The 24,001-nt window shown below is 36.3% G+C and overlaps 1 protein-coding gene across 1 annotated transcript in view; it reads left to right on the forward strand.

The window, feature by feature from the left end:
* Positions 1-24,001, forward strand: part of SI (sucrase-isomaltase) — a 51,352-nt gene that overhangs the window by 17,216 nt on the left and 10,135 nt on the right. Inside the window, exons 13-37 of the mRNA XM_032193507.1 lie at positions 1,008-1,121; positions 2,183-2,267; positions 3,658-3,775; positions 4,139-4,310; positions 5,026-5,142; positions 5,661-5,815; positions 6,304-6,388; positions 7,309-7,365; positions 8,008-8,132; positions 8,536-8,624; positions 10,867-10,916; positions 11,901-12,065; positions 13,017-13,166; positions 14,764-14,973; positions 15,860-16,014; positions 16,463-16,631; positions 17,460-17,556; positions 17,668-17,780; positions 17,875-18,000; positions 18,842-18,970; positions 19,085-19,192; positions 19,469-19,531; positions 19,774-19,908; positions 20,094-20,178; positions 21,176-21,314. Of these exons, the coding sequence (XP_032049398.1) occupies positions 1,008-1,121; positions 2,183-2,267; positions 3,658-3,775; positions 4,139-4,310; positions 5,026-5,142; positions 5,661-5,815; positions 6,304-6,388; positions 7,309-7,365; positions 8,008-8,132; positions 8,536-8,624; positions 10,867-10,916; positions 11,901-12,065; positions 13,017-13,166; positions 14,764-14,973; positions 15,860-16,014; positions 16,463-16,631; positions 17,460-17,556; positions 17,668-17,780; positions 17,875-18,000; positions 18,842-18,970; positions 19,085-19,192; positions 19,469-19,531; positions 19,774-19,908; positions 20,094-20,178; positions 21,176-21,314 (3,011 nt within the window). The remainder of the gene's footprint in view (positions 1-1,007; positions 1,122-2,182; positions 2,268-3,657; positions 3,776-4,138; positions 4,311-5,025; positions 5,143-5,660; positions 5,816-6,303; positions 6,389-7,308; positions 7,366-8,007; positions 8,133-8,535; positions 8,625-10,866; positions 10,917-11,900; positions 12,066-13,016; positions 13,167-14,763; positions 14,974-15,859; positions 16,015-16,462; positions 16,632-17,459; positions 17,557-17,667; positions 17,781-17,874; positions 18,001-18,841; positions 18,971-19,084; positions 19,193-19,468; positions 19,532-19,773; positions 19,909-20,093; positions 20,179-21,175; positions 21,315-24,001) is intronic.

Below are 24,001 nucleotides of genomic sequence, written 5' to 3' on the forward strand. Positions count from 1 at the left end.
CTGGGATCTGTGGGCTCTAGCTGACAGTAGGCTCACCATGAGCCAACAGTGCAACGTGGTAGTGAAGAGGGCAAACTGTATTCTGGGGTGCATTAAACATGTTATAGACAGCCTGTCAAAAGAGATGATTATCCCACCGTATTTAGCATCATCCGAAATACAGTGTACAGTTCTGGGCTCTACAGTTTTGCAAGGATGTTAAGGTATTCGAATGCATCCAGAGAAGAACAAGAACTATGTTTAAAAGATGAAAGAAAATGAAAAGCATGTCCTCTGAGAAGGGGTTGAGGACATTGGGTTTGTTAAGCTTGGATAAGAGGAGGTTGAAGTGTGACCTCACTGCTCTTTACAGCTCGAGTGATGGAAGTGGAGAGGTAGGTGTACTTCTTGTCTCCGTGGTGTCTATTGACAAGACACATGGGAATGAGTAAAAGCTGAATGGGGGGAGGTTCATACTAGATATTAGGAAAATCTCCAATTTCCTAATAAAATACCAAGAGGGTTGTGTTACTCTGGAACAGGCTTCCTATGGAGGTGGTTGATATGCAGTGCCTGTCCGTGTTTCAGAGTCACTTGGATGCACTTTGGGTCAGACCCAAAGTAGTCTGACAGTTGGGCTTGATGATCTTTGTAGGTCCCTTCCAACTGCAACTACTCTACTCTACTCTACTCTACTCTAGACTACTCTAGACTACTCTGGACTACTCTACTCTAGACTACTCTAGACTACTTTGATACATATCCTCATATTCTGCCATGTACTGTAAAAGGCATTGAAGAAAAGGCTTAAAAGTGGAAAAAAGGCAGAGAAAATCTAAATAAAAGAATTAAAGAATTTTGGTTTTGTTCACATTTTTTCAATGTTTGGCCTAGACCTGGTTCAAATTATTATTTGGAAAATAAAACAAAATAAAAAAAAAAAAAAGGAAGTTTACTATATTATAAATTTTCATCTTCTTCTAATGCAATCAACAGTGTAATCAATTATTTCCTTTTTAATGTTATAGGTGTGGCCAGGGACCACTGTGTTTCCAGACTACACCAACCCAGACTGTACCAGCTGGTGGGTGGAAGAATGTAGTTTATTTTATAGAACAGTGCCATATGATGGGATCTGGATTGTAAGTAATTCAGAACTTTCATTTTAAGATAAATGTTTATCAAATTCAGTTTGCATTGAATTTGAAAGGAAAGTTTACTGTTAGTAACCTGAAATCATTGCAGGATGTTCACACCTTTTGTTGTTGGATTTGCAATTCAAATTTGATATAAATTCAAATTTGATATTCAAACTTTCTTCCCTATAGTCTTTTTCTGCTTTTCTTACTTCCTTTTACATAAAAATAAAGAATGTTTTTGAAAGAAAGCAAGAATCTACTGAATATTTGGACATATAGCAAGCTATAACAATTTTAAATTACCCTCTGTGGCAAAGTTATAGTCCTTTAGCTGCTACATGATTGAATGTGTAGCTCTCACTTGTTTTGCTGTGGTTACACCAGGTCAAGCTTTCAAGTGTAGACTGCACAGCTGTCTCACAGAAAGCAGACAATTTGAGTGAAGGAAACTGGTCACTAGACTACAGTGCTTTCCATCCTGACTTTGCTCTCTTCTTCCATTTATGGTTCTCCTTCAGTTACAGTGCTGCAGGGTGAAATATGCGTGGAAGAAAGAGAGCTAAGTTGGAAAGCATAATGGTTTGGAAAATCTTATAAAGGAGATGTTTAAGAACATCTAGTCAACTTGTGTATTTTGACAGAAATCACAGCACACATTTGCTGGTTCTGCATTTCTCTTCACACACTCCCTACTTAGGACATTAACTTGACCAATGAGTCGGTCACAGGAACAATGTATACATGAGCACCTCATGTATATGGAGCTTCTTGGAGTTTCATGGAGCTTTTTCTGGAGGGATAAGGTATAGCTCTCACAAAATGATGTTCAACAGAACACAGAATTCCACCCAACAGTGAGACCTGTATAATACAGGAACAGATCGGTTCAATATCCAAGTGCTATCCAAGTGCTATCATTATTACCTAAATGTATGGTACTAGTACTAAGTATTCCTTAAAGGATAACAGAATAGAACATGAAATTTTCTGTTAGGAATACATGGTTGAGGAAACTTTATTACAATCTGAATCTGCGTCTTACTGTCTGCATCTTACCTTTTCAGGACATGAATGAAATATCCAACTTTGTTCAAGGCTCAAATAATGGTTGTGCACAGAATGACTTAAACTATCCTCCATTTACTCCCAGTAAGTCTATCTTTAATCATAGAGAAAAATATTTAAAAGAATGAATTACAAATTACTGTGCAATTGCCAACAAGGAAGCAAAGTGAATTTACTCTAGTTCTTATGGATGGTGTATGAACATTCCAAATGAGAGAAAACATACATATGTCTTGGCTTGATTCAAAAGCGCAGTTTATATGAATCAGGAGAAAATAATGTGTTTTTACCACTTTTCAAATTATTACTGAATATTTTTTGCTGCCTTAATTATTCCTGAAAATATATTGATGTTCTTTCACTCAATAGTTTTACATTTATACACAACACTTACATGGAATTCATATTTGCTATTAAGTACTAACTTCAAGAAACCATTGCCATCATATTGTCCAATAGTGATTCAGAAATTTAGGGTGCAGCTGTACAGTTCTTCTTTGCATGGGTAAACAGTCAGTTGCAGGACAAATGCAGATGGACCAAGGTTGAATTTCAGTCAGTTTGAGCCAGTGCTTAGTGTGTCATTTTACTGTCAAATTTGGAAGTAAAAATATTACTTTCTCTGACCTCAAATACAGATGAATGATTCAAATTAAACAAAAAGTGTTTCCATCTGTTCTATATTGCAACTATTTAGTATCCCCAGTTCTAATTTAAGATGGAGAATAGGCAATGATTACCTGTTAGTTGATTGAAAGTTAAAACTTTAAATAATTAATTAGCTTTTGGGAGTCCCTTCAGCATTCACAGGCCCCAGGTAACTCACAGAGCAAATATGGGTCACGTGTGACCTTACAGGCATAGTCCGCTACCTTACAGTAAAGCGACTATTCAATACAGAGAATGCAGAGTCTGCTTACGCCATCTTGTTGCTCTCAGACATATGCTTGGGCTCACAATAAAGCTGACGGTGAGTCCACTTGGGCATAGGTTAATTAAGAGAGGTGCCAGCAGAAAGCACTGGCATGGAAGGGATTAGCTGTGGCTACCATTTAATCACACCTATGCAAAGATAAATTGTTTGAGTTAACTATTTTATGTACTGAACAAATTGATACACATTTTCCATAAGTCTACTAAATTTCACTCCCTCAGCAAAGCTGCATTTCAGGAGCTGTTTGCAGTAATGCATTATTTTTTTTTCCTATTTGTTTGTTGATTGTAATGTGGTACACAAAGCTCAAGAGCAGAAAACAGCACAGTTAGAGCAAAGTTGAATAAAACCAGCAGCCAACAAAATAATTGTGTTCTTGTAGTAGTGATATTTGTTTAATGCAAACAGTGAATTTGTTTAATGGAAACATTAAAGAAAGAAAGAAAGGCTTTAGTGTCATGAATGTGCACTAAATAAAAGGTTGGAATATTCAGAACCAAAACATGCTTTAAAACTAAAATCTATGTTTCTTTATTGAAGGTATTCTTGATAAACTCATGTTTTCCAAGACACTTTGTATGGATGCAGTACAGAAGTGGGGCAAACACTATGATGTCCACAGTCTTTATGGATATTCAATGGCCATATCAACAAATGAGTAAGGAATGCATCCTAATATCTTTACAAAAAGGTTTCAGGCTCTCATCTTCCAAAACAGCAACTTCTAAATGAACCTGATTTCTGGACAAAATTAGACTGTATTTAAGCCACTGCAACAAAAGCAAAATCTACTAACTAAAGTTCTGGGTCAGGCATTGGTAGTCAAAGACTTACAGAAGGGTTGTTCAAATTTAACATCTTGAACTTTGCTAAAGGATGCCTGTTTAACGGTAAAGGAGTCCAGGTCTCTGGGATGACCAATTATAGTAAATTAGTCAGTATAAATCTTCTTTATATAAAACTACTGAAACTTCTGTTATCTTTATTCTGTTGTATAGTTCCAGTCTTGTTTCTTTTTCAGGGCCATCAAGACAGTGTTTCCTGGAAAACGAAGCTTCCTGATTTCGAGGTCTACTTTTGTGGGATCTGGAAAGCACACAGGACACTGGCTGGGAGATAATGCAGCAACATGGGAACACATAAAATGGGCGATACCTGGAATGCTGGAATTTAACCTCTTTGGAATTCCTTATGTATGAAATTCTAGTTTGTGACCTCCTTTCAAAACCAATGGAAAAACATTACCTCTTACCTCTGTGACAATGGATTGCCTAATGAAAGGCTATTTATATAACCATCTTAACTCTTCAGCCATGCCTTAATCCTCTTTAGGGATCTTTTTTTTTAACATTTTTATTTTTTTTTTCCAATGACTGATTTTTGGTTTAGGCCATGTATTTTGGTTTCTGTGACTATATGTGTATGGTGAGACGTGCAGGTAACAAACATATATGCCAAGCTACTTGTTACCTCTAGTATTATTATATCCATTAGTGATTCATGTGAAATATTTTGGTGTTTTCCTTTCCATTTTTGAATGAAATGGAAGCATCCATTTATAAGTGAAATGACCAAATTGCTCTTCAAGGTTTAAATTTGTATGATTTGGCATTGTTTTCCTATTATATGCCTATGAGTACCAAACAGGAAGGTAAGGGTTAGAAAGAAAAAAAGAATGATGGACTGTGCTAGGAGCCAATCAGTTGACCGATTGATTGATTTATTGATTGATTTTGTACAAAGCGTAGTTAAAGGAAGAAAGGTACAAATGTTTTCAATGCATTAGTCACCCTAGCAAAAAAAAAAAAAAAAAAGGATGAATTGATACGTCCCTTAAATGTTATGTCTTGTGTAGAGATTAGAGGTGTGGTGTACTCTCTATGCAAAAAATTCTGCTTTTATTTAAAGATTGGAGCAGATATTTGTGGTTTCTTTGATGACACGACTGAAGAACTTTGCAGGCGGTGGATGCAAGTAGGAGCCTTTTACCCATTTTCCCGGAATCACAATGCTGAAGGATACATAGTAAGTTGTACCTCCTCTTACAAACTGATTTGGATTCCACTGCCACACTTCCTTTGATAGTATCCCTAACGATCATTACCATCACTGGCAATTAGATAGCAGAGCAGTCTGAAACTGGCAGAACCCTGAGCTCCCTTTATAAAATCTTGCCTTCAAAAGATTAAGAGGTTCTGCTTCAGAAGGGTTAGTTTTATGTCCTTGAGGCTTCACAGATTTGGCAGCAGTTTCAGCACCATCAACATCTTCCAGTGAGGGCAAGCACTCACCATCACCCTGATTCTTGGGAGCACCCTTTAGTGTGCACTGGTGTGCGTGCCCAATGAAACCTGGGCTGACCCTGATGTGCTCTCCTCACAGATGGACAAGGAGGGACCGACAGTGTTAAGGGAGACTGGAGCAAGACCTCAAATCCCACCATCTGAAAGGCAGATACTGTAAAGATGCACACCACTGAATTTCAGCTCCTGAATTTCAGGGTATTTCCTGCACAATGCAAATAATGTAATATTTATTTTCAGCCTCAGGATCCAGCTGTGTTTGGAGCTGATTCAGTTTTGGTGAAAACCTCCAAACATTACTTGAACATTCGCTACACTTTGCTGCCCTACCTCTACACCCTCTTTTACAAAGCTCATACTCAAGGGGACACGGTTGTACGTCCAGTTTTGCACGAGTAAGTGTACCAAACAGCCTTTGTGATGTTTTTATTAGGAAGAAAGGATTCAGACAGCTTGAATGTTGATAGGAACTATCCAAATAAGTATATAATTTGTGAAAATGCATGTTGGAATATATATATAGAGAGACAACTTCTGAATTCATGAAATACCATTTTGGAGTAATCAGAAGAGTAATCAGAAACCATCTGTAATTTCTGTATATATGCATATATTATTGTCAGTCACTCTTAAGAGGTGTTATGAAATGTTATTGCCAGCTAATCAAATCACTCTGGGCCATGATCTGTATATTAGAATGTACATTTCCTTACCTGGAAAACTCTTGAACATAACTAGGTCAAGAATATGTCAAGAAAAAGGAATTTTCACCTGACACTTTTCAGTCATGATTCTAGGCAAACAGTACTTTGAAATACTAGGATTACTGATGATGGTCTAGTTTTTCAAAACCAGTTAGTGCTCTGTCTTTCCCAACTCCCAGGTTCTACTCGGATGAAGTGACGTGGGAAGTTGATAGGCAGTTCCTGTGGGGTCCTGGTCTACTTATTTCTGCTGTCCTTGACCCGGTAGGTTTGGCTGTTTGGTGTGTGTCTCATAACCACCTCATGGGGAAGGGGGACTCCTGAAGTCACAAGTTACAACTCCTTTCTCCGGTGGGAGACTACAGCATAAAATGCCGAAGTTATGTTATTGCTGTTCCTTTATTCTTCTGGTTAGAAAACACTTTCCTTTTTTTTTTTTTTTTTTTTTTTTTGAGCTTTTGTAGTTTGTTTGTCTGACATCTTTGTTAGTCAGCTTGAAGATTATAGCTCCTCTGCTGTGTATGTGTATTTCCTCCTGAAATCACATTCGCATTCCCATTTTTTGCTGAACAAGGTGAACCACAAAAATGGGCTCTTCCTATTTCCCAGAGGAGCTCAGGAAATGCCCTCTAGTCCTATTCTGGTCTGAACTCTTCTGGCTTGAGCAGACCTTAAGTGAAGTCATTTCACAAGAAAAATGCAGAGGGACTTGTCTATTAGCTGTAACACAGTTTGTTCTCTAGGGGAAGTATGTTTTTTGCTAGATGATTGTACATATTATTCATTGGTACACCACATTACTGACTGTCTTTGGACTCCTTGCAATTGTAAATTTGTTAGTCTTCTTTCCCTCCCCCTCCTCCCCTTCACTTATCACTTCCAGTGAGAGAGCACACAACATATTTTTGTCACCATTAAAATGGAAAATCTTACACTTTATGTATTAAATCCCATATAACCTATTACATTTTCCATCTCTCGTTTTCCTGGGGAACCAATCATCTGGAGAACCAGTCATCTGGTCTGATACACTGATTCAACTCATCTTTGCATCATCTCAGAATTTCACTCAAAATCAGAGCTTTTCTCATGTCACTTTATATTGTCTTACACCACACAAGAAAGTTTAGTCTATTAATTAATTAATTTCAAATATGAAAGATGTTTCTTTATTCATGTTTCAGGGTGTGGATGTAATTCAAGCATATATTCCTGATGCAGTGTGGTATGAGTATGAAACGGTGAGTAAATGCCCAGGATACTAGGGGGTGATTGTTTAAAGGTCTATGAGGTAGAATAAGTTTGTCAGGCCTGCTTCAGTGACAGAGACAAGAAAGCCTGCAGGGAGGAAATGGTGAGACAAAGGATGAAGTATGGAGGGGGTAAACGCATGAGTCAAAACCTCAAAGAAAGGACATGGAGGCATGGAATATAGTGCAGGGGATGAGAAGGCAGATTGAATAGAAACTTCAGCAAAGACATGCTTGAAGTAAAGTAAAACATTATGATGCATGAGAATTTGTGATTTTTCTTTATTAATCTCATTTCTGCAAATAAGTTTCCCACTACTGTAATGATCCTTTGATCCTTTTGGCGGGTGTAAAAAAAAAAAAAAAAAAAAAAAAGGCTTTGCTCACATCTGATGTCCCAACAGCCCAACAGGAGCTGCTGTCTGTGTTGACTGACCCAAAACTCAGCACTGTGAGGTGTTGATTTATATAACATATTGATATATGGTTATTTTATTTCTTGGGCCCAGTGTCACATAGATATTTACCTAAATTCAACCTCCTCTGAAAGGAAAAGTTAAAATGAATGCTGTCTTAAATCATGAGTTTGATAGCAGTGAGTAATGCCCGTTCTTTTACATCCCTGTCAATAAGGGGGCAAAAATACCAATCAGAAAACAGTGGACTGATTTGTACCTGCCAGCAGACAAACTGGGGCTCCATTTGAGAGGAGGCTACATTTACCCTACACAACAACCAGCTCCCACGACATCTGAGAGGTATGCTTCCAAACCAAATGCTTTCACCGTTAGATTAATTTGAAGTATAATTTCAAGAATGGGCTCAGGACTGTCAAGTTACAAATCAGTAGCAGCCCATCCAATTTAGCACTCTTACTTTGAGACTTAGAAACAACAGTGAACAACAACTCACTTCTGCTACTGTTTACATATATAGGGAATGATTTATTAATGGTTTATTTGCATAATATTTTGTCAACTTGTCATGTATTTTAATCCATTTCCCTGAAAATAAAGATGACCAAGGACTAATCTAAGACAACTCCCCAAACATTGTAACTCTTCCAATTACTGCATTCTTAGCATGAACAGGAAGGATTTGTTAAGACTGTCTCGGTAGCTGTCTAGATACATGTAAGACAGAATGCCTTTCTTTTGATAGTCGCAAGAATCCAATGGGACTTATAATTGCCCTGGATGATGACAATAAAGCTTACGGGGACTTGTTCTGGGATGATGGAGAATCTACAGGTGAGCAGCTATCAATACTGAAATAAGTACGATAAACCAAACTTAAATACACTTACAGACTTCAATCCTCCAGCTCATTTTATGGAGCAAGAATAAGCTATTGTGGACATTGTTACAACCTATTAATAGTTACTCATATATCATGACTTTTTGATCATTTTTAAGTGAAAAAAAATGTTATTTAGTTAGTCTTCCTTTTTTATTTTTTCTATTATTTTCACCCCATGTTTTCACTGTGGCCACAAATATGTTAAGGTTTGGTACATTAGCACGCTGACTGTTAAACTGCAGTGTCAAGATTGATATATATTCTGGTATAGATCCAAATTAGTTTCAATGGGTGCAAGAATGCACATAATTAGTGTTGGACACTACAAACAGGTAGAAAATGAAAAAGTAGCAATTTTTTTAACTCTCTGGAGTTATTTAAATTACTTGTGAAAACAGTCAAGATTCTGTCAACTCAAAGATACAGTACTGAAGCCAAAATATTTCATGCCATCTGGTTCCCACAGCGCACCGGTGCACGAGCACACAAGTAAGCATGTACAGGCTATATTTGTCATGTTGCCAACCCCGCCTTTGCAAAAGCAATCAGGGAAGTTGTTTCCCCTGGGACAGTCACTATAATTATGCCAAAGCCTGTCAACTTCATCTCTTGTGGTGAACTGGCATTGATAAATCTTACCTACAGAAAATGCCAGAAAGTAACCTATTTGTGCTCCACAGGTAAATGTGATGGCAATCCTAGAAAATCTGTTGGAATGAGAAAAACTTCATGTATCGGACTTGTAGGACTCCCTTCTATTATTTTAACTGTGCCAATTGTATCTCAGAAAAAAAACTTCGAAGCATCTAGTTTTCTTTAGATTTTTGTGAAAGTTTGGGATGCTTTTAAGAAATAGAGCTTTGATTTGTCTGATTATTGCAGCAGTAAATATTGAAGGCCTTGGGTGGCTGCTGATATGACAGCCGTATGTACTGCTTTGTCAGGATCTAAAATAACAAAGCTGTTATTGTACTCTCTTCTGTTGAGAAACAAAACAATAAAACATCTTGTGATTCTATTTCCTGGCCCAAACTTTCAGGTTGCAGAGAAACAGTTTACAATTTGCTCACAGTTACGTTTTCTCATATGGAAAAATGTAACAGATTGTTGTAATCAATTTTTGTATTTATTTATTTTTTCCTGGTGGTGTGGTGTTTCCTCTTTTATGTTTCCATGGCATACATTATTAACATTACAGTCATTTTCTGCACAAAATACTTACTTTGTATATTTTGATGGATTCACTTTGAACCATAAATCTACATTTAAGAAGATACATACGAATAATTAAAAAAAAAAAAAAAAATTATCCGTACATTTTAGAGACATTTAATTAAAAGTTTTTGGAAAATTTTGTAAATTAGATCTCCTGGCCTAATCCAAAGAAGTTTAGGAGAACTATCTCATCATCAAAGAGATGATAGTAAGGTCAAAATGGAAATCTGTTGGATGGAACTTGTAGTGAACATTTCACTTGGCTAACTTGTTTTTACCTGCAAAATGAGAATGTGCAGAGAAAGCATAGCAAGTCATGTTACTTTGGCATACACTTATCCTATAGTCATATTAATGTATATATAGTTTACATTCCTTCATTCCTATGGAGAGAGAGTTGTTGGCCAGCGTATGATTTCCTGGTGTTATAGCAGATCTGCAGTGAGTAATCATGCACTTTGTAGCTTTGGTGGCCTACAATCTGCCTACAAATTTCACTCTTCTGGGCAAATGTAGAAAAATAGGATACCATAAGACAGCAGCAAGAAAAATTACAAGTCTAGAAAATAGGTCTCATGGAAAAAGTTATGTGATCTAAATAGAAAGATGAGAGGAAGTACTAAATACTATAGAGATTTTGAAGATGATAAACACTTTTTCAAGGGCAAAAAAACTCCCACTTGGACAATAAACAGAAATAGTGAATGTTTCTATTGTTTCCTGTTAGAAACGGGAATCCTCTACAGCAATGGTTAAGATCATGAATCTTCAATTCTGAGCTATATGCAGGTTTTTAAAGAATACAAAATAAGTGTAAGGTCTTCAAAACAAGGTGAAACCAACAGTAATTTGTACATGATTTGTTCAGAGCATCTTCTGAATGGCTTTATGATAATTAGTAATTGATTGGTGACACAGTCTTGGTTCGTATGCATTCTTTTCTGCACTGCAAGTGTAACTTATTTCCTTTCCTAACAGGCACACTTGACAATAAAAACTACATTTACTATGAGTTTAACGTTTCTGATGTAAGTATTCTCTTTTAAATGATTATATTTTCATCTGTTGTTATTATCAGAAAGTATTGTCAAAGGGCATTCTTTTCTCCCTCCTTATTCTCCTGTAATATTTACTGAGAAGTAAAGTGTTTGACAAAGTCACAGAGGAGTCATTTCAAAAATAATGTAATTTAAATGGGATGAAAGTCTTTTAGTTGTCTTTTCCTCCCCTAATTAACTTCAGTGTCTAAAGAACTCTTAATTCCCTTCACTTCATAAACTCAACACTAATGTTTATTGAGTGAGAGAACTATAAAACATCGGAGGCAGTTAAAACAGTGCCAGGAAGGAGGTGGATATGTTTGTGATTCTGAAAAATTGTGAAATGGAAAAAAAAATAAATCTGGGATACTGAAAAAGTGTAGCTGAATGTCTCTAAAAGAGGGAGAAGACCTATATCCTGTTTGAACCTACACCATCTGCTTCATGATTAATTTTCTATTCCATTTAGTCCAGAGATATCATATGATCAGGATGTCAAGTAATATGCTAAAGTATTCTTTTGTATAATGATAATAATATCTCTGAAATGTATTCTTTCCCTTACCATGGTGAAACAACAAGGTAACAAGTGAGAGAAGATGCATAGGCACAATGCATAGGGTAGAAGCACAGGAACAGAAGTGAGAACCATGTCTTTATATATGCCTATATATCTATTATATTTAATCGTATAGAATCATTGAATCAGTTGTAGGTAAGAAACTTTTGTTACTCTAGGAGTTTGAAAGTCTTGTAGCCAAAAGCATTAGTTTCTTCCTGTAACAAAGAAGAAAGAAGTATGATGATAACAACAAGCAGGATAATAGTTAATATGTTAAGAAAACAGTATTGGCTTTCTTTATACCATGCTATGAAGAGCTAATGAGAAAAATGAATTGGTAGGTCAGGAGAACCTTGGACCATTTTTATTTTATTTTTTTATAATAGGCTGATGACTACCTTATTTTTCAGAATATTCTACAAATGAATGTCATAAACAATGGTTATCCAAACAACCTGAAGTTTGAAGAAATCAAAATTCTGGGAGTGCTCCAGGAAATAACAGAACTTAATGTCACTCAGAACAATGTTCTGCAACCTTCTTTACATAATATCACCTACTATCCTTCAGATAAGGTAAATTATAACAGTTAAATGTTATAGTGGAAGTGCATCAGTTGGATTTTATACATTGTAAAGGATAGTCCTCTGTACTAATACTGTTTCACCAGAATTCATTGTATGCCTGAATGCATGTGCAATTACATTAAACTAAGCTGTATAGGAAGAGCATCTAAGTTATGCTCTCAGACCCTCAAAATGACACGATGTTTAGTTGTGCACTTATTCCCACAACAACATTTCATGTGTCAGAGGAATACCTTTGTGATTTGGTTTGACGTTGAAGGAGGGTGAAAATTCTTACCTTCTTGCCATTGAGCATTAGTTTATTGATTTTTATGTATTTATCTTTGAACAAAATAAAATGCCCTTTTTGAACCTCCTGTATCTATTTGTACTGCATTTTTCACAGCATGAGTAGTGATAGTCAGCAACACAGTGCATTTATGTAGTAAGTGAATATGCTGCTGGTAGTGGGGAGCTTTCATAGAAGTGCTTTTGCGCACTAAGGATTGCACTGACATTGATTTGAATCTGCTTTGAACATGCATTGCATACACTCTTTAATTATTACATGCACTTGTGTTACCTGTTATCTAAGTAACTGACTCAAAATCAAAATATTTTAACCTTTTCTGACCTCTTGCAATCATATTTCAAAAGGTGAGGGAGCTGTGCCCTTGTCTTTATTCCTGTGTGCTTCCAGAGAAACCATGAGATTGGATCCATTTTCAATTTATTTATTTATTTATTTTTAGGTTTATCTTCTTATTTTCAGATGTCATTTGTAAGAATTTCAGCTGTGTACATTTATAAAAGTAAGATTATATCAAATGTCATGGGACAGTTTTTTGTGAGATGCCATGTGCAAAATGCATTGTTTCTGAGGAATGGTTTCTCTACTAACTGAAGGAAAGATTGATCTGATGTAAGCTTTAATAAGTATTTATTCTGTAATATTTGTAGGTTGTTCATATAACAGGACTTCAGCTTGAACTGGGAAAATCCTACACACTGCAATGGACTCAACAAGCAAGTATCAATGAAAGGTTTGATTGTTATCCCAATCAGAATTCAACAAAAGAAAAATGTGAACAACTTGGCTGTGTCTGGGAGGTAAGCAAAAATGATTTCTCTTAAATGGTCATGACAGAAACATTTCCAGAATCACACCTTTCTCTCCATTGTGGTTACAGTGGAAAAAGTAGTCAGGCAGATTTGTCAGACATAATTAGTATGGGGGCACTGCCATCAACTGACCTGTACTAGGAATTTTATTTACTTCAATGAAACTAAGGTAGTTAGCAACAATGTAAGTTCTTTCTAAGTGTATCAGTAGTTCAGGTAAAACATGGTATTCTTTTCAAGACAGTAAGAAATAATAACAGTTGGAAAAAAAGAAGAGCAAAACAGAACAGAATAGAGCATCTCTAACTACTGCCTCTTTTGCTTCACTGGCACCTGCAAGACTCACACCTTTTGTCTCACCTTCAGAGTCACTGAAGCACATTTTAAGCAATAAATAAATAAATAAATAAAATAATAATAATAAAAAATCCTTTAGATTGTTTGAGACAAAACCCCTGAATCCCCTGGATATTATAACTCATATGCAAACTAAATTGTTCATATCTCTGTTGATACTTATGTATCAATAATGACTGACATACAATTATTTATTACACAGTTTCATTGATAGATATCTTATGACTACAAACATGCAGGAGCTCTCTGCCTTGGTGGGGTTGATCTTTAAAGAGTATCTCCAGCTGAATTACTCCTTGCTCCTATAAATCTAAATTCTATAGCCTGGACATATCTACTAAATATGAAGACAAAATTATCTGTTAGCTGTTCCTGAAACAGCAACAGCTAAATTAGGTGAAGTTCCCTGAATCTGTAGCATTCTTAAGAAGATTCTTTTTGCAATTTTGGATATTTGGAAATGTCTTTTCATGTGAAATCAAACTCTGGTTGTGTTATGGACTCTGTATGTTTTAAACACTTGCTCGAGTTGAAAGGTGCTTTCATTTTGATAATGACAGATGAATAAATATTCATTAGCAGCTCAGATGTGAGGAGCAGGCATAGCTTCATTAGAACAACTAGACAAGATTAATGACAAGTATGCAGAGGTGGAAGTCTAATGCATTAACCTACGTCAGTTTATCTAATCTCAGAATACCTAGTCTGAGTGTTTCTGTTGAATTATAGCAGGAAACTGAAAGTAATTTTGACCTTACTATCAGGAGATCTTTGACACATAGGATGTAATTCTCAGCGGATATTTTAGGGATAATTTAAACAACTAAAGATATATGCAATCCAATGGAAAGGCCTGGTCTGCTGTTACCTGAATATCTAATGTGGCTTTGGCACATCCTCTTGAAGGCTGATGGAGACTAGAGGACAACGGGATTAGGAGGGAGGAATTTCTGAGAATTTCAGTAGGCCAAGACTCAGCCATGTTTCAGGATTCAGCAGAAGATCACAGATACAGGGAATTTAAATCCATCTTCATTGTGCATGGGCTCAATTTTCTGATTGAATTATTTGTACAGGCTTTATTGTTTAGTAGTTGTATTAATTTTTCCCTAAATTTCTACATTTGACAGCTACCTGATAAAAATAGTAGCTTTGGATCTCATGCTGATAGTATGAAATACAATAGGCCAGCATCACTCACTAACCTGCAACCTATTGTCATTTGCAGCAATCACCATCAAACCCAGATAGTCCATCCTGCTATTACAACTCTGACAACGCTTACTCTGTTGATGGAGTAGAATACTCCTCATCAGGTTTGGTAGCTAACCTGACCTTAAACAGCACCAATGCCAGAGCTAATGAGAAGTACACCGAACCAATTGGTACACTGCGCTTGGAGGTTAAATATCATAGCAACCACATGCTGCAATTTAAGGTAATTTCAGGCAAGAGTTTTGTAGTTTGTAATGTCCCATTGTTCAAAATAGTTCTGTTTACATAAATTACATAAATGTTAAGGTTTTGTAGACCAGGCCATGCTGTTTTTTTGTTTGCTTGTTTGCTTGTTTGTTTGTTTTTGTCCTATAAGTCTGTGCTAGAATTTACAATGAAGTTATATGAATCAAAGTTATAATGTCAATGTATATCTCTAATGTCAGACAGAAACTCTGGAACTAAAGACATTATTTTAGTATACAGGTAAATTATGCTGTAAGCATAATTGTGATTTTAATATTTACTTTTGCATTAATTCTTCCACCTGTGTTCTAATTTTTTTAATGCCCTACTGTTTAGACTATCATTTGCTACTTTGCATTTAATAAGACTGAAACAAACGTGATGATGTGATGCACAAAATGTGCATCAAGAAGTAAGCTGTGTGAGCTTACAGAATAAAGAAAACTTAAAAAGGAATCTCTTTTTCTGAGTTGTCTAAAAAATTACTAAAAGATTAATCAGAAAGGTATTTACCACACACATACATGTCTATATTTAAAATATTTAAAACATGTAAAATATCAATAAAATTTCAAATATAGATATATACTTTGAATTAACAGATTTAAATAATTAACCAGACATTAATGATCTGCATTTCAATCCTTAAGCGTGTTTTTTTGTTTGTTTGTTTGTTTGTTTGTTTTTTCACAAATACTGTGAAAGAATTGGAGCAAAAATATATGTTGAAAGAAAATACTCAGCTTGGCAAAAGTATTCAATAATTTACTGTTTTAATTTTAACTAATTCTCAATTCCTATACTATAGGTAAGATTTCAAACAACTCATTGAAATGAATTAATTTTCATTTTTTTCTTTCTAGATTTATGATTATCAGAATGCACGATATGAGGTTCCTGTACCATTAAATCTCCCAAGCTCCCCAGTGAATACAAACGAGAACCTACTCTATGAAGTATCAGTTCAGAGAAAACCATTTGGTATACAGGTTCGGCGCAAAAGCACAGGGACAGTCATGTAAGCCATATTCAATCTATTTTATTTCATTTATTTTTGCTAGCTTTTTTCATCCCAAACCATTTTCTTCATATTTTTAAATACCTCAAGACGAGTTTTTTTTTTTATCCTTCCCACAAAATGGCACTGTCTGCTAAATACCACGTGAAGCTCTATCAGAGATGGCTTCACCATTGCATTGTATGAGAACACTCACCAGGGAAAGGATGGAGAAGGTACCGTGAGCAATATCTATTTTCTCACCTTTACAGTTTTCCCCCCGTCACTGTAGTCTGACATTTGCTCAGTCCTATGTCACATGAGGAAGTGCAGAACATAAGAAATTATTTTTCAGCCTAAAAGAAGTGTCTTCCAGTGAAACATGTCACTAAAGACTGCTATATTCTTTAAATTTATATTTCTTTATATTTATATATTTTTAAATATTTTTATTTTCTTTCTACTTTAGCTGGGATTCACAGCTGCCTACCTTCACATTCAGTGACATGTTCATTCAGATTTCTACCCGCTTGGCATCCCAATATATATATGGATTTGGAGAAACCGAGCACACCATGTTTCGACGCAACATGAGCTGGCATACCTGGGGAATGTTCACAAGGGACCAGGCTCCTACTGTAAGTAGAAATGAACCTAATGTGCAGAAATGTTCAACAGTACTTTAAAGTCCAGTGAATGTCTGCTGGTACTGGACACACTTATTTGCTATGAATGTATTTATTGAGACTTATAATTTGGACAGTGTTTCAATGGCAATGGTCTTCTCTAAGCCTATTTTTGCTTTGTGACCAGCAAAACCAAATGTGTGGAGCTCAGGCTCTAAGTCAGATGAATATGGCTTAGAAGTCACAGCCCAGTGCTCCTTTATTATGCTTCCTAAAAAATTATTCTAAAAGATGGAAATGTATGAGGAAGTTTTGGGGTTCAATTAGTGCTTAGAGGGGTAAATCAGAAATCTTATGTCGGTGCATATATGAGTGCTATTTCCTACAAGATAACACAATGTTGGCAATTTTCAGGGAATGACCAGTGAAATAGTGGCAGTTTATTACACCTATAACTTCTGGTTCAGATTTCAATATATTGAAATATATTGAAAAATAACATAATCTCCTGATCATATAGACAGATGTCTGCTACTGCTGGAAAAAAAGATAAAATTTTGTCCTGGGAAAGCTCTTTCTTATTAGTGAGTTTTAAAGGCAATAGTACCTTTGCTTTCCTTCATGCTTGGTCACTCTGAACAAGACAGACTCCAGTTGTCAAACTGAAATTGATTTTCTGTAGGTGTGTTTTGTAGGTGTGTAGGTTATAAGTGTATACTTCTGAAGCTTTTTGTTATAGATTTGGAAGTTGTGTGTCTCATCTTTTACTTTTTAAATAGATGTAAACGGGTCATTGCTTATGATGCTTCCACTTTAGAAATTATTTTATTTTGTTTGCAGTATAAGTTGAATTCCTATGGTTATCATCCATTTTACATGGCTCTTGAAGAAGACGGCAATGCCCATGGAGTTCTCTTGCTTAACAGCAATGCAATGGGTAAGAAAATCTTCATTTTATTTTCTCGATGTGTTTTATTTTTATGTTCAGTGGTTTGCAATAGCTGCTAATCCAGGCATCCTTTTCTCATTTCACTTTCCCCATTTCTAGATGTGACATTCCAGCCAACCCCTGCCCTGACATACCGCACCATTGGAGGAATTCTTGACTTTTACATGGTTTTGGGCCCAACACCAGAACTTGTTGTTCAAGAGTACACTGCAGTAGGATTCTTACCCTATTACAAACTAGCACTTTTTGGTGGACTGGTTGGTTGGTTTTCACCTATTCACCACAAATACTCTTTCTTATTTCTAGCTGATTGGACGACCAGTGATGCCACCCTACTGGTCCTTGGGATTCCAGTTGTGCCGCTATGGATACAGGAACGACAGTGAAATTTCCCAGCTGGTGGAGGAAATGAAGGCAGCTAACATTCCCTATGTACGCTGGTAGCACTTAACATTTGAGTTCATGTCTGAATTTCTGGCTTCAGAGTATCAGTTAAGATCCTTTAAACACACACAAAACAAAACAAACAAACAAAAAAAACCACCCCACTACTGTGGTAGAGAGGAGCAAACTCTATTTTATGCCATAGCTGAATATCTCTGCATGCTAAATGTAGAATGTTAAATGTGGTTTTGTTAAATGGTCATGTTAAATGTGTTTTTTAGGCTGCTTTATATTATCTTTTAATCATTCATAATAAAGAAGCACTCAGATGTCTCTCACCATGCTGACTATGAAGGAGCAGTGATAAACAGGAAAAGCAAGGAGGAAAGAAATAATGCAGCATCATTTCAATTGGATATTGCTCTATGTCGGGTCAGCTGTGTTTTGGCACAGTCTGTTTTTGTGAAAGGAGCAAAAACACATAGGTCAAACAAAGTTATAGAATAGAATAGTTCAGTTGGAAGTGACTTTCAAAGATCATCTAGTCCAATTGCTTGAACACTTCAGAGTTCAACAAAAGTTAAAACATATTAATGAGGCCAATGCCCAATTGCCTCTTGAGCACTGACAACCCTGGGATATCAAACACCTCTCTAGGAAGCCTGCTGTCAACCAGAACCCCCAGATCCCTTTCTGCTGAGCTGCTCTCTAGCCACTTGTCTCCCAGTCTGTACCTGTGTCTGGCATTACTTTGTTGCAATAGTTTAAATTGATTGTTACTTAGCAGATGTTCTATAAATATGTATTTGAGGGAAAAAAAAAAAAAAAAAAAAAAAAAAGGAAATAAAAAGAAAATGGTTTTTTTCTTCATTGCTTTTGTGAATTGCAGGATGTCCAATATGTAGATATTGACCATATGGAACGGCAACTGGATTTCACTCTTGGTGCACGCTTTCAGGGATTACCAGCTCTAATTAACAAAATAAAAGCAGAAGGAATGAGATTCATCATTATCCTGGTCAGTTTGGCATACTTTTTTAAATTCGTCATTGCAGAATTAAGAATATATATAACAGCATTTCTAAACTTATTTTTTCAGCATAAAGCAAAAGTTTGTTACATTTCATTTTAGGATCCAACTATCTCTGGAAATGAAACTGATTATCTTACGTTCTCGAGAGGTGTAGAAGACGATGTCTTCATCAAGTGGCCGAATACCAGTGACATTATATATTCCAAGGTACTATTCCTAGAAAATGTATGACCGTAGAGGTATGCCATATCCAAGTGAGCATCATGTCAGCTTAGACTTCAGTGCTATTCATAGGCACAGTCTGCTAACATTATGTTCATGCCTGAATGTAAATGATACATTGAATAAATACTGGAAACTGAATTGTCTTGAGTTTATGCTGTCATTTGTAGTAGCAGGTAAGAATTGTTATATCTTTCTGTTGCTGGTGCTCAGTTATATTCAGCGTGGTTTAATTATTTCAAAATGTTCTTTGTCCTATAGGTCTGGCCATTTCTTCCCAATGTTACAGTCAATGAGTCACTTCCTGAGCAAACTCAAATACGGGTAAATATTGGTACAGTTTGGCTATTGTCTCAAATATAGAGGGAGAAGCACATTATTTAAGAAAAATAGCAGCAAACTAGTTGATAAAATCTCATGTCAGAAATAAGATGCAGAAAACGGCCAGCCTTCCTAACAAAGTAAAATCAGAAAACAAGTAATTATTTTTTGTTTTAGAAAATTCCAGCATTTTATCAATGGGATGCTTCCAGTGCTCTATCTTTTCTATTTTCCTATTTTTACAGCTCTATGGAGCACATGCAGCTTTCCCAGACTTCTTACGCAATTCCACAGTGGAGTGGTGGAAGAGAGAAATCATGGAGTTCTACGACAATCCCCGTAACAACTCACTAAGTGTTAAGTTTGATGGCCTGTGGATTGTAAGTGTAGAAATGTGTCTGATTTTTGGTGTGAATGTGTGTCAAGCATGTGTGGTGCTGCAGACTGAGACTGCAGCTGCAAGGGTTCTCAAGGGCATCTACAATACAGCTTGTTTGTAATTTAGAATTTAGTGTATCTTGTATGATTGAAGAAAATACAATCAGGTTTTGCTCTATATTTTTAGGACATGAATGAACCGGCAACTTTTTATAATGGCGCCCTTGATGGCTGTAGAGATGACCTCCTTAATTACCCACCATACATTCCTCGTAAGTCTGATTAGTCCATAAAATGGTGTTAGGACATTCTCACTACTATGAAATTTCTTACATATTGGTACACGTGGCATGAATTCCTATATTTAGGTATATTAAACCACAACTAAACTCCTAACTGAAAGTGTCCCTTCTTTTCCAAGAATATAAGCACACAAATAATATATTTTTTAGAATGAGCAGTAATGGCACTTCTAAAAACTAAAGTTATTCATAGTTATGTGACTACATATAGATTTTGATCCCTATTTTATATGTAGGTGCTTTGTTTTAGACACGGTAGAGAATGTAGTCTCTCTTCTGCAGTTCTCTCTGATGAATAACGCGATTAACTGAAAATTCAAAAACTATTCCTGTCTCTCCTCTCATTAGCATTTTTCTATACAGTAAAATACCTGAAACACTTGACTAGCATTTATCTATACATAAAAATAATTGACATTCTTAACTTGGCTTTACTTAAGTGCTGGTATAAGGCAGTACAACTCAGTAAATATTAACATTCATCATTCATTGCTCTGCTATTCTGCTATTAGAGTTGCTTACTGTTGCTTACTGTGGTCTTCAGATATAAATAGGTTCTCAGAATCATCAGGAAGTTAATATTCAGGCATAGGCCTTAACCAGCACATTCACTACCCAACCCAATTTATGTTTATATAGATGATAGGCCAGGGTTTACAAAGATTTGCAATATCTGCTGAATTAGGTTATATCCAGTTTATTCTTTGAGCTGCTCCAGAAAGAGCATCTATAACAGAGCTATCAAAACACTTAGAAACCCGGATGCCTGAACAGGACTATTGGAGCTATCCCATTTGATAAAGATGGAAATGCTCTTTCATAAGAAGTCACACATGACAGTATAGATGCCCAAAAGAGAGTGAACACAAAAGAAATCATGAAAATTAACAAAAATTAACAATATTTGTTATAGAATATTTCTCATTAAAAAGAAAATAAAATGTCTTTCTTCTTCCCTTATCACTAGATTTGGGATACCGGTCAGAAGGTTTAATTGTCAAAACTCCGTGCATGGAAGGTGAGCAGCGTCTTCCGGATGGTACCCCAGTTAGACACTATGATGTCCACAGTCTTTACGGATGGTCACAAACAAAACCTACCCTCGAGTAAGTGAGATTTGCATAGTTTCTTGCTATCTCCAAAATGTGTTGCCAAGAACAGCTGGTATCCATAACTATTGGCACAAACCTGCCTGAGTCCCTTTAAGATGGCTGCAAAGTCTTCCTTTTTATCCAGTAGTGTTGATTCTGCCATTCTGTTCAAAGTGGAGTTTGGTGTTCAGTGTTCATTGGTGTTCACCAATGCTCTGGGTTTTGCAGCTGGCAGTATTTTAGTCACGTTCCTGCTCAGCTCACGCTGTGATCTCACCTGTGGTACAAGCAAGGTGATAGGAACCTGAGCAAAGACGTGCAGGAGAAGGCACGGTGGGTGTGTGCAGGTCTGAGCTGAAGCTGTGCTTCCACTGTTGCAGTGCAATAAAGGCATTCTGCTGTTGGAGCCAAGCAGAAAAGAACTAGCTCAAGCATGTCTACACCAGCAGCTGCATCACTCACTGTCTCAGGACGGGCAAAGCCTTTATTTCACTGATCCTGAGCAGATGCAATTTTCAAGGTTCCTTTTAACGGCAGTTTACCCAAGTCTGATATTAAAGAAAGCTACTCTTCACCTAGCTGCGGAGCAAGTCTTTGTATAGCAGTTCTAAGGGTTTCATCCATACACATTTTACATTGTGCAAGCCCAACTACTGACCTGTATTATGAAATAAGTTGGTCACGGTGCTATTTCTCATACAGTTTAATTGGGATGTAATAACTTGCCACCAATCGTTGCCCTGTCCCAGTGTGTTCACACATAACACGTTGACTTTTCAGCAGAGGTTTCTGTTAACAGTCAGCCTGCAAGGCCATCCTGGGGCGATGCTCAGCATTGTAAATGGGAGCAGTCAATCAAAAAGGCATAGCTCTGCTATTCTGTTACAAGGCAGAACAGAGAACAGGTCTGAACATTTGGATCAGCTGTTGTTAACAGTAATTACTCAATGACAGTCTCACCTAATTACTGCAATTAAAATATAAAACACTTTTTGTTTCTAGCTAGTGCTAGGATAGCCTCTTTTATTTCTAGCATTGATACCATTTTAGCCTCATACATGTAGTGAGGGAAAATGAATATATTTTTTTAAGAACATTAATTTCAGAAGGGCTCTGTAATCTTGGGTATTCAAAAATACTTGAGTATGGGTGAAAAGAGAAAACAGTGACATTTAAAACACACATTCTGTTCATAAAGCTTTCCTTTTAGGAATTTATTTGTTCAGTTCCAAGGCAGATGTCATTACCTGTTCCTTAATGAATAGGATCCCAGCTGACTTTAGATAATGTCTGATCTAATGATAGTATATTTGTGCTGTTTCATTTCCAATTCAATGAGTAAGCAAGGCACAGCGTTTTGTTATAGGTCTTAATAATCTTAAAGTCCTTGGTAACTTTGATGTTGCCATTAGACAAGAAAATACCAAGGCTACTTGATTTTTTGACTGGGTGGATGCTACTGCCAGAAGCATGCATGGCAGTGCTGTCGGTCGAGTAACACATGAGCCTGCTGGCAGGACAGGAAGGAAACTGATACCTCTGCTGTCAGCCAAATCACATGCCATTTGGATATTGTAAATAGGCAATAATTTAACACTGGGAGCAATATTGCTGTCATTCCTGCACATCAGGTGTGAACTGAAATGGAGTGAAATATTTTCTTCTCTGTTGAGAGGTACTGTAACAGAAATGAGTACGATAAATTACACAGCCTATACAGATATTCTCACAGTTGAAACAAACAGAAAACTGTTGTTTAAAAAAAAAATAAATAAGAGAGAGAGGTGACAACTAAGAGATCTCTCTAATTAGATCTCTCTCTAATACTCCTTACTAAAGGAGTCATTGTGATACAGAAGATGTGTAGCAATAACTTATTCTAAGACTAAACCATCCAAACAAGAAGATTGTTTGCATGCAAAAGTTACAATATGAAAAAAAAAAAAAAAAAAAAAAAAAAAGCCAGTGTAATGGAAAAGTAAGCAGCAATATTTTTTTTCCCAATTTGATACAATTTCTGTTCTGTATGAATTAGAAAGAGGAACCTTCTTTGTATCGGCTCAAGGCTATTCTTTTGTAACAAGGCTTTTGCACAGATGCGATAGCCAGAACCTTTAAGAGTGAATCTAGGAACCATTTTGAGGTAAAGGTTTAGAGGGCTTGGTGACACAAGGAATTGCTTTTCAAGAATCCGGCTTTGGCTCAGTCCTGAAGCAGAGAGCTGGCACCCCAGGTCAGGAAAACACTCAGGCCCTGGGCAGTTCTGTGGGCAACGTACACCTTCTTTGGATTTCAAATTTTAGCAGGACCTTCCAAAGACTGTTGAAGGAGGGTAAACGAAGCAGAGGCTGAAAATGTTTGGTAATACATTACAAAGAAAGAAAAGGTAGTAGAAAACTTACTGTTTGTCTTGGAAGAAATAATTACAGCACATTAGTCTAGTTTAATTACTATGGTAATTTAAGTGACTTGTGTATTTTTGTTGTAATTATAGCATCACTAAAGCTGCAAATCCTGTCAAAAAATAAATAAATAGTGCCTTATTGAAGCAGCTGTTTAGGCAATTATTGTGGAGTTAGCATTGGAGAGCAGTGCAATTCAATCAGTGCAGCTTTCTAACTAGTATTGTAGTTCAGTTTTCTGCTGTAATGATTCACAGTATGAGTGCATGCCTGCAAAGGGATTCTTCGAAGAAGCCAAGG

Source organism: Aythya fuligula, chromosome 9 (genome assembly GCF_009819795.1).
Source record: "Aythya fuligula isolate bAytFul2 chromosome 9, bAytFul2.pri, whole genome shotgun sequence".
Classification (NCBI taxonomy): Eukaryota; Metazoa; Chordata; class Aves; order Anseriformes; family Anatidae; genus Aythya; species Aythya fuligula.